We start from the raw sequence: 17714 nt of genomic DNA, 5'->3' as shown, positions 1-17714 counted from the left end.
AGAGCTGGACTCCTTGTAGATTTTTTTCCTTGGCAATTCAAGTATTTGCCTGATTTGCCTGGCAAGAATAGTAGGATTATTCCAGGTTTGTTTTATTTCACTTGTCATCCCATGCTTTATCCCACTGTTAAGTGTAATGACTAACGATGTCCCTAGAGATTCTCTTGCTTAGGGTTTTCCTGCATGAGTTGCTACTGTTGTTTGTTTCAGATATTTAGTTTAAGATCTAAATTTCACCAATATATGTGTTCTTTTACGTTCTCTGACGTGTTTAGATGAACCCAATCACTTATGTTTATACGGATGCTATCTTCTTTTACTTATGATGTTTTTGAAAGCATTTCTGCGTAAGCAAAATGTGTCAAGGGCCAGTATGGACATATTTTCTAGAGCAAGGATGAGAATCACTCTATACACAACCACAAGGATGATTATTCAGGCGTTCCTAGGATGGTGGAACTTGAGGTCAAACCGCATTATGGCAAATACTTGCTGAAACATACATAAGTATGTGTTATTTCTTATAGGTTTGCACCAGAATCAAGCATTAGGACATTTGGAATTGGAATGATGAAAACACTTGTCTGAGCACATGTGATCCTCATAATAGCAAGTTTGTAATAAATTCTGGAACTCTTCGGGAGGTTGAAGTCAGCAAAGATAGCATGTTCGCATGTGTCAAATCACTTTTGTTGTACATAACTACCTTCAAGGATGAGCCTAGACCCACCGAGGTGCATAAGCTAGATATGTGCACAAATGAGCCTAGACCCACTAGTTTCCATCAAAAGTATGACAAGTTGCGGCCTATGTGGATATCAGAATGAGAAAGGTGCGGTACAAGTTTCACACATATCTCAAATGGTCATAATCTTTTTTTATGAAGAATCATATGAGTAAGTTTCTACCAAATACCAACGGTTTTTCACAATTTCTCAAAACTAAGAAATACAATGTTCATGAAGTCTTACAAAGTGGGTTCACACATGGACCCGTATTCTCAAAACTCCCTCTCTGGACCCATCATAAAATTCTCCGGACCCAAAATTAGGTGCAACAACATCGATTCGGCTTGTAATTTAAGATATGTTTCCTTTTATTTTTCTAGAGAACATATGCTAAATTTGTCTTGACCAATAACATATAGTATATTCCTTTGTTTGACAATGTTTTTGGTAATGATGCGGATGCCCTTGATGATGGAGTAAGAGCATATCTTTATGTGGACCATTTCTTAGAGGTTGTCATATCAGCATTAGCGTGGTGGACACCAGAATGAGAGAATAGACCACACTATGTTGATAACACCAACGAGTAAGAGAAAAAAAAAAGAACCAAAATATTGATTGTGGGAAACTTTATATTTCTTCACAAACTCGATGTGCAATCCTACAAACCCGCAGAAATTTACAGTTTTAGTAACAAATTGAGTAAATTATAGGTCATTATGAGCTTCGTACCCACCTTCTGCTCAAGGAGCATATGGAGGAAGAATCTGATTCTGTTGCACAATATCTAGTTGAGCATTTTATCGATACTATTCACTACTTCAATACAGTCATAGAACATTGGGATGACAGATGACTATTAGCCACTTAACCAAACCTAGCATATTCTCATCTATAGTTTATGCTGATCTGCTCGTCCTTTGGAACTAATATTGTATATATATGTGCAGCCATATGGACTGTGGGTCTGTGCGATTGTCACTACAAGCGGAGAAGCTCACACTCTTGCACAGTTTCAATCTCGATCTGCATGTCTGCCTTTCTGGGCGACGACATGGGTGCTACATTGGCCGATGAGAAGCCCCACGTGGTGTGCGTGCCTTTCCCGTCGCAGGGGCACATAACGCCGATGATGAAGCTGGCTAAGGTCCTTCACCGCAAGGGCTTCCACATCACCTTCGTCAACACTGAGTACAACCAACGCCGCCTCGTCCGCTCCCGCAGCCCTGACGCCATAACCGGCCTCCCGAACTTCCGCTTCGCCACCATTCCGGACGGCATGCCCTTGTCTGACGCCGATGCCACGCAAGACCCGGAATCCCTTTGCTATTCCACCATGACCACCTGCCTCCCCCACCTAAAGAACCTGCTCCATGACCTCAACAATAAATCCGGGACGCCGCTGGTAAGGTGCGTCGTGGCGGACGGCCTCATGAGCCTTAGCGTTGATGCTGCGGTGGAGATCGGCGTTCCTTGCGCGCTGTTCTGGACTGCCAGCGCCTGCGGCTACATGGGCTACCACAACTTTAGGTTTCTCATAGATGAGGGCCTTACTCCTCTCAAAGGTATGTATCCATGTATGACAAACTTCTTGAAGTTGAACAAACATATCCTAAGTCTGTAACAACCATTGTTGCATGTGCAATATTCGGTTTTGAGCAGATAAAGAGCAGGTGACGAACGGGTACATGGACACGCCCGTGACACATGCTTGTGGTATGAGCAAGCACATGCGTCTCCGAGACTTCCCGTCTTTCATCCGCACCACGAACCGCGGCGACGTCCTGCTCAACTTCATGATACACCAGCTAGAGCAGTCGAGCCGCGCGACCGCCATTATTGTTAACACCTTTGACGAGCTAGAGCAGCCGGCATTGGACGCTATGTGCACCATGCTTCCCCTACCAATCTACACTATCGGCCCGCTAAACTTCCTCACCGAGCAGCTGGTCCCCGATGGCGATGACAGCGACACACTCGCCGCGATATGCTGCAACCTCTGGAGAGAAGATAGGTCCTGCCTCGAGTGGCTCCAAGGCAGGGAGCCTCGGTCTGTGGTGTACGTCAACTGTGGTAGCATCACCACCATGTCCAGCCAAGAGCTCGTGGAGTTTGCATGGGGGCTGGCCAACTGTGGCTATGACTTCCTGTGGATCGTGAGGAATGACCTCGTAAAGGGCGATGTTGCTGTGCTGCCTCCAGAGTTCCAAGAGGCGGCCAAGGGCAGGTGCCTCCTGGCGAGCTGGTGCGACCAGGAGGCGGTGCTGCATCATGAGGCGGTGGGCGCCTTCCTTACACACTGCGGGTGGAACTCGATGATGGAGGGGCTCAGCGCAGGGGTGCCAATGCTGTGTTGGCCCTTCTTCGCGGAGCAGCAAACCAATTCGCGCTACGTGTGCGTGGAGTGGGGTGTCGGGATGGAGGTCGGCGACGACGTGCGCCGGGAGGTGGTCGAGGAGAGGATACGAGAAGTGATGGGAGTAGGAGAGGCAGGGAGGGAGATGAGACGGAAGGCGGTGGAGTGGAGTGAGATCGCCGTTCGCGCAACCGCACAACCTGGTGGCAGGTCGTTGGCCAACCTTGAGAGTCTGCTCCAGGATGTACTATTGAGTGCAGGTAAGAATGTTGGCTAGAACTGAGATGCATGCAGATCCAACCGACAGAATTGTTGAGATTTAAATATCCCACATGTTAATTGCCATCCGAAGGGATACGACCGATGTTGTAGACGTCCCTTTGGGAACGAAGCATCACTTCAGGAACGAAGCGTCCCTTCATGGACTATATATTGTAACCACAATCATCAATGAGAGACGATTCCTGCCATTTTGCTATGTCTTTTATCAAGAATGTCAAATGCGGATTAGTTTCTGCATGGACTGGTTGTCCAATAAGGTTATATCTGTCATGTTTGTTTGGGTTGTGGCCATGTCATCAGCTTGCCATTGTAGGTTGGTACCTCTATCTGGTTTTATTCTTTTTGTGTCTACATTAATGTATTCTTAATTATTTTTGTAAGATATGATACTTTGGAATAAATATGATACGTGGATGCATGAAAGATAGCTATGAATAACATGAATAAATAAAGTGCTTAGTGGTGTGTTTGATGGTTTGGATGATTGCAAGTATAATTGTATAACAATAAAAATAAAAGGATTTCAGAGTTGGCTCAATCCTTCGTTGTATTGTGGACAAGCCGGTGGTGTTTCCTGTAAAAACTACCATTCTCCCGGACAACGGGCAGGGGTAGAACTGGAACAAAAATCACCCTCGTGCACCACTATAACGTGGCGAATTCTAGGGTGGATTAGCAGACATAATAGAAGATGAAGTATACATAAAGTTACCAATCAATATGATTACTATAGTGATGAACTAAAGGATAAAATTCCATAGAAATATGTCCTACGTTCAAGAGCAATTTTAACATGGTTCCAGCAATTTTAACATGGTTCCTCTTACCCTCTCTTTTCACATGATCTTGTATGTTTCCCTTCTATTTTTGTAGAGAACATATGCTAAAGTTTCTAGACCAATAACATGTATCTTTCTTTGCTTAGAGAATGTTTTATTGTAATGTTGTGGATGCCCTTAATGATGGCGTTAGATCATATTATTTGTGTGGGCCATTTCTTAGGTTGTATATCAGCATTTTAGCATGGTGGACAAAAGAATGGAAGACAGAGGACACTCACCATGTTGGTAACAGCAATGAGTAAGAACAAAAGAATGAACAAAAATACTTGTTGGGGTGAGAGTTGGATTTTTTTCTTCACAAAAACAAATAGCAATTATCAACAAAAACACATCCAGTAAATTATATAATAGCGTCGGACACAGTTAATTATAGATTATTCTTCACATCTGAGGTTATTTTTTAAAAAAGAGGATGACCCCCAGCCTCTGCATCTGGACGATGCATACAACCACTTTATTAATTATTCACAAACACCTTATAAAGTAATACATCAATAAGTCTGAAGCCACCATCCCGGCAAGATCTGTCGCTATTCCTATTCACTTGATGAAGGGGTGCCGAAAATCCGAGCCAAGTACCAAACAGACTTCGCACTAAAGCCTAACATCCAAAGCCGAAGGCCCCAACCAAGCCACAATGTCGAGTTTGGGGCACACACATCTAAGGGCATCTCTAGCCGCGCCCCCAACAGGGCCCCCCAGGCCGCTTTTTCGGCGCCGGCGCCGAAAAAACGGCCCAGTCACGCTCCCAGGACGCCGAAAATCGCCGGTTCGGACCTTTTTTCTGCCCAGCGGTCACAGGCCGAACCCGGCGCGCTGGGGAGCAGTTGGGGGCTCCGGCGCTAGGGAAAAGCACGCCTGGCCCACACCGACAGGGAAAAAGTCAAGGTTTTCTTCCCCCGACTCGCCTCGCACCCCCCGCGCCCTCGGCCACCACTAGCTATATCCCGGCGTTGGCCGCCGCCCTACTCCACTAGATAGCCATTCCCCGCCGGAAAATAGCAGCGCTTCGCCGCGACAGCCCCTCCCACAGCAGCTGGGCGTTTCCGGCCGCGGAGGCGTGGTTTAACGGCGGGTACACGCCCACCGAGCGCAAGGTGTTCGGCGTTTTGCCTGCCTCGGCGATGGACTCGGATGAGGAGGAAGAGCTCGCCGCGCTGCTGGAGGAGGAAGCCGCGGCCGACGTCCAGGAAGAAGAGCATCTCATGGTGCTCGCCGCCCTCGCCCAGCTGCTGGCGAGCAATGAAAAGCCGCGGCGAGGTGGCTCGGCGCCGGGCGGGTGAAAGCAAAGAACCGGGATCGTCTCCAAGGCTACTGCATGCTCTACTCCGACTACTTCGCCGATGCTCCACTTCATGGCGAGAGAACATTTCGGCGCCGTTATCGGATGAGCCGAAAGCTCTTCCTCAGGAATGTGAATTCCATCCGGGAGTTCGACAACTACTTCAAGTGCAAGATGGATTGCACTAGCGCTCTTGGATTCACCTCCATCCAGAAGTGCACGACAGCGATGAGGATGCTTGCATATGGAGCTCCCAGTGATTCACTCGACGACTATGGGCGCATGGCCGAGTCCACCAGCATAGAGTGTTTCTACAAGTTCTGTCGGGTAGTGGTGGCAGTGTTTGGGCCACAATACTTGAGAACACCCAATGCGGAAGACACTGCTCGGATCCTAGCCCAGAATGTAGCAAGAGGATTTCCTGGGATGCTTGGAAGCATCGACTGCATGCATTGGAAATGAAAGAATTGCCCATTTGGTTGGCAGGGGATGTACAAAGGCGCCAAAGGCGGTTGCAGTGTGGTGCTTGAGGCGGTAGCCACACAGGACCTCTGGATTTGGCACTCCTTTGGTATGCCAGGAACTCACAATGACATCAACGTGCTGCAGTGCTCTCCTGTTTTTGCCAAGCTCGTTGAGGGCCATTCTCCTCCGGTGAACTTCGAGATCAATGGGCACCAATACAACAAGGGGTACTATCTAGCTGACGGCATCTATCTGAGATGGTCGACATTTGTGAAGACGATCTCAAACCCTGTGGCAGGAGGCAAGAACGCCTGGTTTGCGAAGCTTCAAGAGGCTTGCAGGAAGGATGTCGAGCGGGCATTTGGTATGCTCCAATCTCGATTTGCTGTTGTTCGGTACCCCGCTCAGACCTGGTCCAAAGATCAAATGTGGGAGATTATGACTTGCTGTGTCATCTTGCACAATATGATCATCGAGAGCGAGTAAGAAGACCCAGTGTTTGACACTGAACCATACTACAGGCAGGGTCCTCTAGCCGAAGTTGATCACCAGCTACCGGCAACTTGGACTGTCTATCTCAGTATGCGTCAGGAGATCCGAGACCCACAGATGCATCATCAACTGCAGAAAGATCTGATTGAGCACCTATGGAGGCTCAAGGGGGACGCCGTGTGATGAAATACGAGTTTTTATTTGTTGAACTATATAATTTGTATTGAACTATTTGTTGTTGTACTATTTTGTTGAAGTATTTGATTTTTCTGTGATGAAATATGTGATAAGAAATAATTGTGTTGATAATTGAACGCCGAGACACGGCGAAACCATGCCGAGTATGGGCCTATTCTCGCCCATATGGGCCCTTTATTCGCCGAAATTGGGCTGCAAAGTGGGTCAATTTCGACGCATGGGGGCGACGACTGGGCGCAAAACCGCCCCCAGCGCCGATTGTATCGCCGGCTCGCCCCCAGAGGGCGATTTTTATGCGTCCTGGGGGGGCCAACGGCTGGAGATGCCCTAAGGTTGGTACCTTGAAAACAATTTAAATACTCAGCAGTCACCTTTCGTTCAGTGAGCATGGCTCAATAATCTGGTTCTGTTGCACAAAACTTCTAGATGGAGCATTTTATCGATAATATTCATTACTACTTTAGTAAAGACAAACGACATGAGCACTTAATCACATACACATTATCATCCATCCATCGTGCATTCGTGCCCTAATTGTCTAAACTGTCCGACCTTTCTTTAGACTAATATTGTACTCTATACGCGCAGCAATTGCCACTCTCAGTCGCTATATATACGCACTCTGTGATTGCCCGTACAAGCAGAGAAGATCACATTTGCCTCTAAAAACACAGTTTCAAATCTTGAGCTGCATTTCCAGGCGACAACGACATGGATGCTACTACCACGAACAAGAAGCCCCACGCCGTGTTTGTGCCGTTCCCGGCTCAGGGGCACATCACGCCGATGATGAAGCTGGCACAGATCTTCCACCGCAAGGGCTTCCACGTCACCTTCGTCAATACCGAGTATAACCACCGCCGCCTCGTCCGTTCCCGCGGTCCTGACGCCGTGGCGGGCCTCCCGGACTTCCGCTTTGCCACCATACCGGACGGCCTGCCCCCGTCGGACGCCGACACCACGCAGGACATGCCATCCCTCTGCTATTCCATCATGACCCACTGCCTCCCCCATCTAAGGAACCTGCTCCACGACCTCAACAGTCTGCCTGGGGCGCCGCTGGTGAGCTGCGTTGTGGCGGACGGCGTCATGAGCTTTAGCATGGATGCCGCGGTGGAACTCGGCGTGCCGTGTCTGGTGTTCTGGACTGCCAGTGTGTGCGGTTTCATGGGCTACCGCAACTTCCGGTTCCTCCTAGACGAGGGCCTCACCCCTCTCAAAGGTTTGTATGGTGCCATGCCCCCAAGTTTGTAGCAAGTAGCAACCATGTCCCGAAGATATGCTGCATTCCATGTGGGTGATGCTAGGCGTTCTCATTGATTTGAGCAGACGAAGAGCAAGTGAAGAACGCGTACTTGGACACGCAGGTGACGGAGGCACGCGGGATGAGCAAACACATGCGCCTCCGTGACTTCCCTTCCTTCATCCGCACGACGGACCGTGGCGACGTGCTGTTCAACTTCCTGCTGCACGAGGTCGAGCAGTCGGACCGCGCGACCGCCGTCATCCTCAACACCATTGACGAGCTCGAGAAGGTGGCCCTCGACGCCATGTGTTCCATCCTCCCTATGCCCGTCTACACCATCGGCCCGCTTAACTTCCTCACTGAGCAGCTGGTCTCGGAAGGCGATGCTGGTGGCACGCTCGCCGCCATACGCCCCAACCTCTGGAGAGAAGACCGATCCTGCCTCGAATGGCTTCAGGGTAGGGAGCCCCGATCCGTGGTGTATGTCAACTACGGAAGCATAACCACCATGTCTGGGCAGGAGCTGGTGGAGTTTGCGTGGGGGCTTGCCAATTGCGGCTACGACTTCCTCTGGATCGTGAGGAATGACCTGGTAAAGGGCGATACAGCTGTGCTGCCTTCTGAGTTTCAGGAGGCGACCAAGGGTAGGTGCCTTCTTGCAAGCTGGTGCGAGCAGGAGGCGGTGTTGCGGCACGAGGCAGTGGGTGCCTTCTTGACGCACTGTGGGTGGAACTCGATGATGGAAGGCCTTAGTGCGGGGGTGCCAATGTTGTGTTGGCCCTTCTTCGCCGAGCAGCAAACCAATTCCCGTTACGCGTGTGTGGATTGGTGCGTTGGGATGGAAATTGGCAATGATGTGCGCCGGGAGGTGGTCGAGGCAAGGTTACGGGAGGTGATGGGAGGAGAAGGGATGGGAAAAGAAATGAGGCAAAAGGCGGCGGAATGGAGCAAGATAGCCGTTCGTGCGACGACAAAACCTGGTGGCAGGTCGTTGGCCAACCTTGAGAGTATGTTCAAGGATGTACTACTGACCGCCACTAAGAATGTTGCGTAGAATTGGGAATTTGAGAAATGCGAGTTTCAGTTTCTGCATGGACCGCTGATCCAATAAGGCGTGGGTTAGCATTTTGTTTGGTTGGGTTGTGGCCGTATGAGAAGTTATCCATCGTGGGTTATTAGTTGGTTGTGCTAGGGAAATAATGTTGCACCGAATCATATGGTCATGTGTACATGTAATGTATTTTCATTTATGTCTGTGAGATTTGATACTTTGAAAAAATAATGGTAAGGTGGTGTACCTTCTTTCAGGAAACCGTGTAATGTATTCTAGGGGCAGAATCTTTTGAATTGTTTAAATACGATCTGCTGGTGCCGGCACCGGCGTCTCGTCCTTCTCCACCCTGCAGCTGCAGCAGCACTAGGCCAATCGAATGTCCTGACGGTCTGATTATCAGTGGTCATAATCAAAAGCACAAATATCAATATCTATCTATCTACATATGTCCAAATATTTATCCATAAAGTTGGCACTGCAAGAGGGTCTACTGGTAAGTTGCAAAAATAAATTTACCGCTCCCTTACCAAAAGAAAATGTATGTTTGGGGAAGATGAAGAACAGACTCCTGATGCTGAACCTGGCCCATGTGAAACTGGATCGATTTCATTGGACCGTTGCTGAACCTGTCCAATTTTTGCTGGTGGGGATATCATCAGGAGCGAACACAGTGGCGGCGATTGAGCTCGAGAGGAGGCCAGAAAACAAAGGGAAGCTCAACGTGGTACTATATTGCAAGTGCTAGTTGTATCTCATTTGCAATTCTTCATTCTGTTCCTCATGTGGACCTCATGTAAACAACAGTTGAAATGGTTGAAAAAAAGGACTTTACCTCTCTGGACATCTATGATGTACATGTGTAATGTGTTTGAGTTGTGGGGGTCATAGGTGAAACGATACTATGTGCATTGATGTTGCCAAATTCGAACAACCATTGTTCTGCCAGTGTGCCCGGCGCCGACGTGGCTTTTCGGACCGCATCAGCAGGTGATCCACAGGGTCGCGTCGTACTTGGGATTGAACCGATGAGCCCGCTTTGCTGGAGCGGCTTCAACCGTGTGAACAGCCTCGTCCTTCTGTGCTTCTGGTGCAGGTCCCCGCCTCCTCTTCTCCCCTTCTCCTGGCAGCAAGGTGGCGGCATCAATGGACAGCGTCTCGCTGCTTGTCCTCCTCTTCCTCACCCCCCACACAAGTGGTGGGCCCGACTCGCTGCCGACTTCCTTCATCAGGTCAGCTGCAGCATATATACATAACAGAGGATGTGATTTGCTTCTTTTCATTTAAATCTATTTTGTGCTGCAAATGAGGATTTCTTGTTTCTTTGGTAATAACAATGCATGCTGCAATAGAAACTAGTAAGTGGTAAATGGTAATCGCCGATGATTATCTCTCTGTTATAAATGATTACCAGTTAGGGTCTCCCTCCCCTGTTCGAGGCAGGAAACCAGAATCGACATAAGAAAAGCATGCACAAAAAGGAATGAACTCTACCTGGTTCCATTTTCAGAATCACCCGGGAAGTGCACCCTTTACTGTCATTATCTGAACCTATGATTATGTTAACTGGTTCCTGCATTTTCAAACACAAGTACGAACTCACGATCACACACTGAATATAATGCAAGCGCAACTTTTCAGTCTACTACAGAATCACATATGAAAAATTACAGTTGCAGCTGCAAGCATGTTCCAGTAAATTCATAGGTATGCTTTTTTCAGAACCGTAATTCAGTGGGTTGCTTTTTCAGCGGTGTGCATTTTTCAGAACTACTAGAACTCAGTGGTATGTTTTTGTCAGAAGGATATTGACCATGAACTGTAAGCAGTATTGCAACAGGTGTTTCCTTTAACTGTTGAAAGCATTCGCAGCCAAGCTAGCCAACAACATTAGTTTGCTCGAGGTATCCCATACCAATTTCATTACGGTACAAAGGGGCAAGGTATCACAGTTACCTTCTTAGTTGGCTCTTGAGAATTAACCTTTTGATTCAACACCTCTTTCTGTGTAGGTGCTACCCTGTAGCTTGTACCAACCATATGATTTGCTTTTACCTTGCCCTGTTCTACATTTGGCTTCAGAACTGATGGCCTTGTAGCATAAGTGGAACATGCAGGAAGGCTGGCATTAATAAGCAAGCTTTAAAAAAGGGCAGCCCCAGTGCATGTAGCTCCCGCTTGCGCAGGGTCTGGGGAAGGGTCCGACCACTTTGGGTCTATTGTACGCAGCCTTTCCCTACATTTCTGTAAGAGGCTGTTTCCAGGACTTGATAAGCAAGCTTTGTCAGAATCAAAAAATCTAACAAGGACATAATGAGCAAAACAGTGAAGACATAATGTATATGCAGAATCATATTTGTACCACAACTGAAAAGTCATGAATATAACCTTCCTGAAGAAAGAGAGACCGAGTGTTTTGGAGCAATACAATATGTACCATTTTAAGATTTGAATTGCCAGCCTTAAACCAGCTCTGTCATGAAAATAAGCATCTTACCACAGGATTATGCAGATATGAATGGTTATTTGAACCTTTTGGGAAAGTTTAACAGTCTTCGCACTTGTGTTCGAGGATTTCAAAACTTAGTTTTAGTTAGCACATTAAGAAACCTTTTTTAACACCCTTTCATGAAACTGTGACTTCAGTTCTCTAAATTACAGGGCATGCATGCTCTCCTCTGAATCCCCTTCTATGTGCAAAAACACCTAGGTTAAATCTGGCATCGTGAGATTCAGGTAAAGAAAATCTTGTGAGTAGAACTGAAATAACAGTGAGAAAACTCTCATGAGAAAAGGAGTTTTATCTGTGGCCACACCCATGGTTTTCGAGTCGATGAGTCATTCTGGGGTAGCGACTCGGAAAAAGTCGAGCCTGCAGTTGTGACTAGTCGCGACTCGAGTCATGAGTCGACACTAAGTTGAGTCGACATTTTTTTTGCGATTCATCTACTAATCGCAACTAGTCACACGACTCGAAATCCATGGCCACACCACATAGCTTTGTATCCCTATCAGAGCAGGATACTTCTAGGAATCTTTGTATAACATCTCTGTATATTTAGCTATCAACTGAACTATGTAAGAAATAGAGACTAGAATATTACGGTTTTGCTGCCGGTATTTGTTCCATATGGGGCCTTCCATTTGCTACTGTTATTTGGTCCTTCTGGGGAGTTCCACTTATCTCTGGTGTTAGATCCCTCTGGGTCGTTCCATCTGTTGCCGGTGTCTGTTTCAGCTGGGACCTTCCATTTCCTACTGGAGCCTGGTTGACGATATTGGGGCTTCCATTTTCCACTGTTGTTTGGTTCATCAGGGGTAGTCCATTTGCTACTGGTGTCTGGTTCATTGTAGGTCTTCCGTTTGCTACAGACGTTCCGTTCATCAGGGTCTCCCTCTCCTTTTTGAGGCAGGAAACTAGAAACGATATAAGAAAAGCATGCACAAAAAGGAATGAGCTCTACCTGGTTCCATGTTCAGAATCATCCGGGAAGTGCACGCTTTACTGCCATTATCCGAATTGATGATTATTTTAACTGGTTCCTGCACTTTCAAACACAAGTACAGAGCCACGATCACACACTGAATATAATGCAAGCGCAAGTTTTCAGTCTACTGCAGATGCACATACGAAAAGTTACAGCTGCAGCTTCAATCATGTTCCAGTAAATTCAATAATTCATAGGTATGCTTTTTCAGAACCGTAACTCAATGGTATGCTTTTTTCAGTGGTGTGCTTTTTTTCAGAACCAGAACTCAGTGGTATGCTTTTTCCAGAAGGACATTGGCCCTGAACTGTAAGCAGTATTGCAACAGGTGTTTCCTTTAACTGTTGAAAGCATGAAAATCGTATACAAACTAGCCAACAACATTAGTTTGCTCGAGGAATCCTATACCAATTTCATTATGATGGAAAGGGGCAAGGTATCACAGATTACCTTCTTAGTTGGCTCTTGGGGATTGACCTTTTGATTCAACTTCTCGTTCTGTGAAGGTGCTAGCCTGTAGCTTGTACCAACCATGTGAGCTGCTTTAACCATACCCTGTTCTACCTTTGGCTTCAGAACTGACACCCTTGTAGCATAAGTGGAACATGCAGGAAGGCTGACATTAATAAGCAAGCTTTGTCAGAATCCAAAAATCTAAGAAAACAGTGAAGACATAATGTATATGCAGAGTCATATTTGTAGTACAACTGAGAAGTCGTGAATATAATCTTCCTGAAGAGTGAAGAGAGAAAGAATGTTTTGAAGCAATACAATATGTGTCATTTCATGATTTGAATTGCCAGCATTAAACCAGCTCTGCTCTATCATGAAAATAAGAATCTTACCTCAGGATTATGCAAATATGAATGGTTATTTGAACCTTTTGAATAGTTAAACAGTCTTCGCACTTTTGTTTGAGGATTTCAAAATTTAGTCTTAGTTAGCACATCAAGAAACCTTTTTTTAACACCCTTTCATGAAAACTGTGACTTCAATTCTCTAAATTATAGGGCATACATGTTGTGCTCTGATGCCCCTTCTATGTGCAAAAACACCTAGGTTAAATCTGGCATCATGTGATTCAGGTAAAGAAAACCTTGCTGATAGAACTGAAATAACAGCGAGAAAACTATCATTACAAAAAGGGTTTTTCTCTGTGGCCACACCACATAGCTTTGTATCCCTATCAGAGCAGGATACTTCTAGGAATCTTTGTATAAAATCTCTGTATATTTAGCTAATAACTGAATTATGTGAAAAACTGAGACTAGAATATTACGGTTTTGTTGGTGTTATTTGTTCCATATGGGGACTTCCATCTGCTAATGGTATTCGGTCCTTCTGGGGCCTTCCATTTATCTCTGGCGTTAGATCCCTCTGGGGCATTGCATCTGTAACTGGTGTTTGTTTCAGCTGGGACCTTCCATTTCCTACTCGAGCCTGGTTGATGATCATGGGGCTTCCATTTGCCACTGGTGTTTGGTTCATCAGGGGTCGTCCATTTGCTACTGGTGTCTGGTTCATTGTAGGCCTTTCGTTTGCTACAGACATCTTGTTCATCAGGGGACTTCCTTTTGCTACTGGTGTCTGGTTCATTGTAGGCCTTCCGTTTGCTACAGACATCTTGTTCATCAGGGGACTTCCTTTTGCTACCACATGGTCCTTCAACCAAGACAGAAAAGACAGTGAGACAAGGATAAGAAAAGACTTATGGATTCAGCTCATCAAGTAATGAGTAAACATACTGGCAGCATTGGCATTACAGCAGGCTTAGTACTCAGAGACCTGATATCTCTAACAACCCCCTGCATGAATGAAGAGACACAAAGATCAGGCAGTTGTAGTGCAAAACTATCCACGTAGGTTTCTTCAGTACGAAAAGAGTGACATGCCACTTAATAGACAGGACTGTGAGCTTTTTGAGCCATCTCAAAGAGAAAGTAAATGCTATCACCTACTGAGAATGCTGAATGCTATGTGACATGAACATTATACAAGAAAATGATGTTATTTCAAGAATCTGGATACACGAAGAGATTTAGGAAAACTTGTATGTTTATATGGAACTGAACCCACACATATGGAGACAACAGAGAACTTGGGATACTGGTACATTAATTACTTATGTGCACATGCCAACCATCAGGATAATTCCTAAAGACAAAATGAATCCAAAAAAGATGTACCAAAGCTAGCGGTAGATTAGCAGCAGAAGAAGTACCTCCATGTCCTTTGTAAGAACCCTGAAGATGTCACCATGCAGCTCTTTTAAATCTGCTTGCACTTGTTTTGGGCAGACTGAAACGACCAAAGACATCTCATTCAATTTGCTGGTGCGAGAGTTGATTACATTCAGCTGATCAGAGTTGCTTTTCGTGTTGTTTTCAGCAAGTACTTTCAGATCATTTTGTCCTTTAATCTGCGATAACATGTTTGAATATATCAAACTTTGTTGTCTTTGCAAACAATGAAATGGTAGGAGAAAGAACTGAGACATCAACTTCTCTTACAATTTTCTGAAGTGTATCCTCTAGGAGATCGAACTTTTGCTGCACACCACCAGCTGCACATAACAGATAAATGCAATTCACTTATATGATGCATCAGTTGTCGAAGAAGAAGAAAAATCAAAGTGCAAAGTTTATGAGCAAAGCAGAAGCTGCTGCAATTCCTATTATGATCAACAGTACTGGTTTGCAAGGCTTACAGTCAAGCGACGCCTCCTTCATGGTTCGGTTTAACTGAATAACATCAGTTTGTACCGAGTCCAATACCATCCCCACCTTGTGTACTGAACCTGACAGCTGCTGAAACCTGCACTCAGCGTCCTCGTTAACCCGACCTGTTGAAATGCTACCATCATCAGGCAAACCAAACAAAACATACCCACAGCTTAGTGATGGTGAGGTCTAGACACAGAACGGCATCCGGTGCTCTTTCTACCATAAAAGCACAAGCCAGTGCAGTTTGCATGCCCAGACAATGAGATAAAACAGAGGTGACCAAAAAAAATGTTCCTGAAGTTGGTGAGAGACGTTAAATCAATCGGATGCATTACTTGGGGATTCAGAGCTTACATCTAGTGTCTGTAGGAGAGGGATTCCAGCGCAGGGTAGTGCTGCTGGGTATGATCACCGGTTGCTGCTGCTGGGGTTCTTCTTGTGCATGAGACGCTGAAGTGGGAGGAAATGGAGGCATCCTCTTCGACAAGTCGTCATGCAAGCCAAATCCCTGGCCACCAACGAGATGAAAAATGGAGGTCAAAATTGGGGAAGGCACAAGTGCTACACATATTTCGTAATTAGTAAGCTGTGAGTAGGAAGACAGGTGCTGTTAGTGAAACATTTAGCTGCAAGACAATGACCAGAAGCTGCATCATCTATAATAAGGAGGTCAGTCCAGCAGAAGCAAAGCACAAATAGTCAAATACAGATAAACCACCTGGGACCCAGACCTCATGTTTCAGTACATACATGTGTAACAAACAAAAATACCACAACATGAAGTCATTCATCATGCTTTTATAGATAACGCGGAAGTTATTCACGACGAACAGAAGCTGCATACAATGGACCGCTTCTATAATATAGGATGGTGCCAGTCCGGCAGAAGCTGCATGCCCTCATGTTTCAGTACACGCGCAACAAACAGAAAAGATACCAATGGCGCAATGCCGCCACAGCCATAGCGAGAACAGTAGACTGGTCGTTCGTTCGCAAAACGAAGGTTGGACAAGCAGATAATCTCTTGGATCTTGCACCAGTTTCAGTTTGGTACTATTCTGCAGTATATATAGTACTATAGATTCATTTCAATCAATCAATCAATCGTCCTGTGGATTCGAACTGTTGATTCCACGACGCATGAATCATCATCACCCAGACCCAGCCCCAGCCAATTTTTTCATCGGAAACGCTGCTGGAGTTTATCCGCTGAACCAATTCGGTGGCGCTGACGAACTGAACTGAACTGAACAAACAAACAAACAAACACACCGGATCCACGGACGAATTCAGTGGCAACAGCGGGGAGGAAGGGGGAGCGGTGCGGCTGCGCAGGAGACCTGGTGGCGCGCGGGCGTGGGACGGTGGAGGGTCTGGCCGACGAAGGCCTCCGCCTCCGAGAGCCGCGGCAGCTTCGGGCGCGGGAGCGAGAAGGCCTGCTGCTGCGACGGCGCCGCCTGGAGCGGATTCCCCGGCGGCGGACGCGGAGGAATCAGGGGGCGCGCCGTCCCTCCCGCCGCCGCTCCTGGTCCGAAATCGAACCACCGCACGTTTCAGCAGCAGCGGACGGGGATAAGGGGAGGGGATGGAGGGGGGCTGGTCTTACCGGGGCGGGGGGAGGGAGACGGCGCGGAGGTCGCACGCGCTGTTGATCCCGAGCTTCATCGGCTCCTCTTCCCTTCCCCGGCAAGGAGGCGGCGATGGCCGGCGAGGAGGAGCGGAGCACCGAAGGAAAATTAAAATTTGAACCACGACAGGGAGAGGGAGGTGTGTGCCTGTGTGGGCAGGAAGAGCAACTCTAGCACACCCGTATAAATCGCAAACCCACAAAATTCTCGCGAGTATATGGGTTCGGTCTCAATTTTCTAACCTGAACAAAGTCAGTATACTCGTCTGATCCGTAAATATTTTTAATGCGGCCCGCAACCCCCCCCTCCCCCAAGCAGTATATCTACGGGTTCACGGGGCAGATACGGGTCGAAATCCTATCCCACTGCCGCCGCGTCTCGCCACAATTCCTCACTCCCTCGTCACATTTCTCGCCGCCAGTGAGCCCCCTTCTGCCTCCACCCGCCATGTGAGGCCACATGTGGAGCTTCGGTTGCAGCTCCAGTGGCAACTCCGGCGGGGACGACGACCTCGAGCGCGAGCGGCGTGTCCGCTCGGACGGCGCCAGGAAGCGCGCGGCGAGGAAGTGGATGAACAAGGGCCTCGAGACGCCGTCGAGCCTCCTCCTTCGCGAGATGGACGAGTACGACTGTCGGCACGGGCGTACGCCCTCCTCGGCCGCGTCCTCCGCCGCGAGCTCTTCCTCTTTCGGCGCGGGGCTTCTCCCCGTGAAGAGGGAATGGTCGGAGGAGCCGGAGGAGATCGAGGTCGTCGCCGTCAAGCAGGAGCCGGGGGAGATCGAACGCCGAGGGGTCGTCGGGCTCGAAGATTTCGTGGCCAATTTCGACGTGGTCACAGCCGCCATTGCCGAACGGAGCTTGCGTGAGGAGGCGGAGCGCGGGCGCCACGACGAGGAGTTCGAAGACCTCATCCTCAAGCAGACGGTCGCGGCC

General features: G+C 47.5%; 3 protein-coding genes across 3 annotated transcripts; 2 read left to right on the top strand and 1 right to left on the bottom strand.

Annotated features, from left to right (window-relative positions):
* Positions 1-1683: 1683 nt before the first annotated feature.
* Positions 1684-3554, top strand: LOC125535112 (7-deoxyloganetin glucosyltransferase). The gene is made up of 2 exons (XM_048698165.2): positions 1684-2293; positions 2391-3554. Exons 1-2 carry the CDS (start codon positions 1759-1761, stop codon positions 3359-3361), a joined length of 1506 nt encoding a protein of 501 aa, XP_048554122.1. The 5' UTR covers positions 1684-1758; the 3' UTR covers positions 3362-3554.
* Positions 3555-7275: 3721 nt separating this feature from the next.
* On the top strand, positions 7276-8983 carry LOC125535111 (7-deoxyloganetin glucosyltransferase). The gene is made up of 2 exons (XM_048698164.2): positions 7276-7867; positions 7975-8983. The coding sequence occupies exons 1-2, from the start codon at positions 7357-7359 to the stop codon at positions 8943-8945; spliced, it is 1482 nt and encodes a 493-aa protein (XP_048554121.1). The 5' UTR covers positions 7276-7356; the 3' UTR covers positions 8946-8983.
* A 673-nt stretch (positions 8984-9656) lies between these two features.
* Positions 9657-17230, bottom strand: LOC125535110 (uncharacterized). The gene is given in 14 exon segments (XM_087540605.1): positions 9657-10179; positions 10437-10515; positions 10899-11064; positions 12047-12308; positions 12407-12485; positions 12881-13046; positions 13710-14092; positions 14176-14235; positions 14652-14909; positions 14911-14993; positions 15138-15272; positions 15508-15661; positions 16494-16678; positions 17128-17230. Coding segments are annotated over 14 exon segments (2367 nt in total). The 3' UTR covers positions 9657-9925.
* Positions 17231-17714: the final 484 nt, after the last annotated feature.

Source organism: Triticum urartu, chromosome 2A (assembly GCF_056163025.1).
Source record: "Triticum urartu cultivar PI428250 chromosome 2A, HENAU_Tu73, whole genome shotgun sequence".
NCBI lineage: Eukaryota > Viridiplantae > Streptophyta > Magnoliopsida > Poales > Poaceae > Triticum > Triticum urartu.
Note: the sequence above shows the minus strand (reverse complement) of the source record. Positions and strands in the feature narration are given on the sequence as shown.

Coding starts and splice junctions, on each gene's coding strand:
- LOC125535112 (XM_048698165.2), top strand. CDS start 1,759: ATGTCTGCCTTTCTGGGCGACGACATGGGTGCTACATTGGCCGATGAG. Junction 2,294..2,390: donor GGGCCTTACTCCTCTCAAAG/GTATGTATCCAT, acceptor GGTTTTGAGCAG/ATAAAGAGCAGGTGACGAAC.
- LOC125535111 (XM_048698164.2), top strand. CDS start 7,357: ATGGATGCTACTACCACGAACAAGAAGCCCCACGCCGTGTTTGTGCCG. Junction 7,868..7,974: donor GGGCCTCACCCCTCTCAAAG/GTTTGTATGGTG, acceptor TGATTTGAGCAG/ACGAAGAGCAAGTGAAGAAC.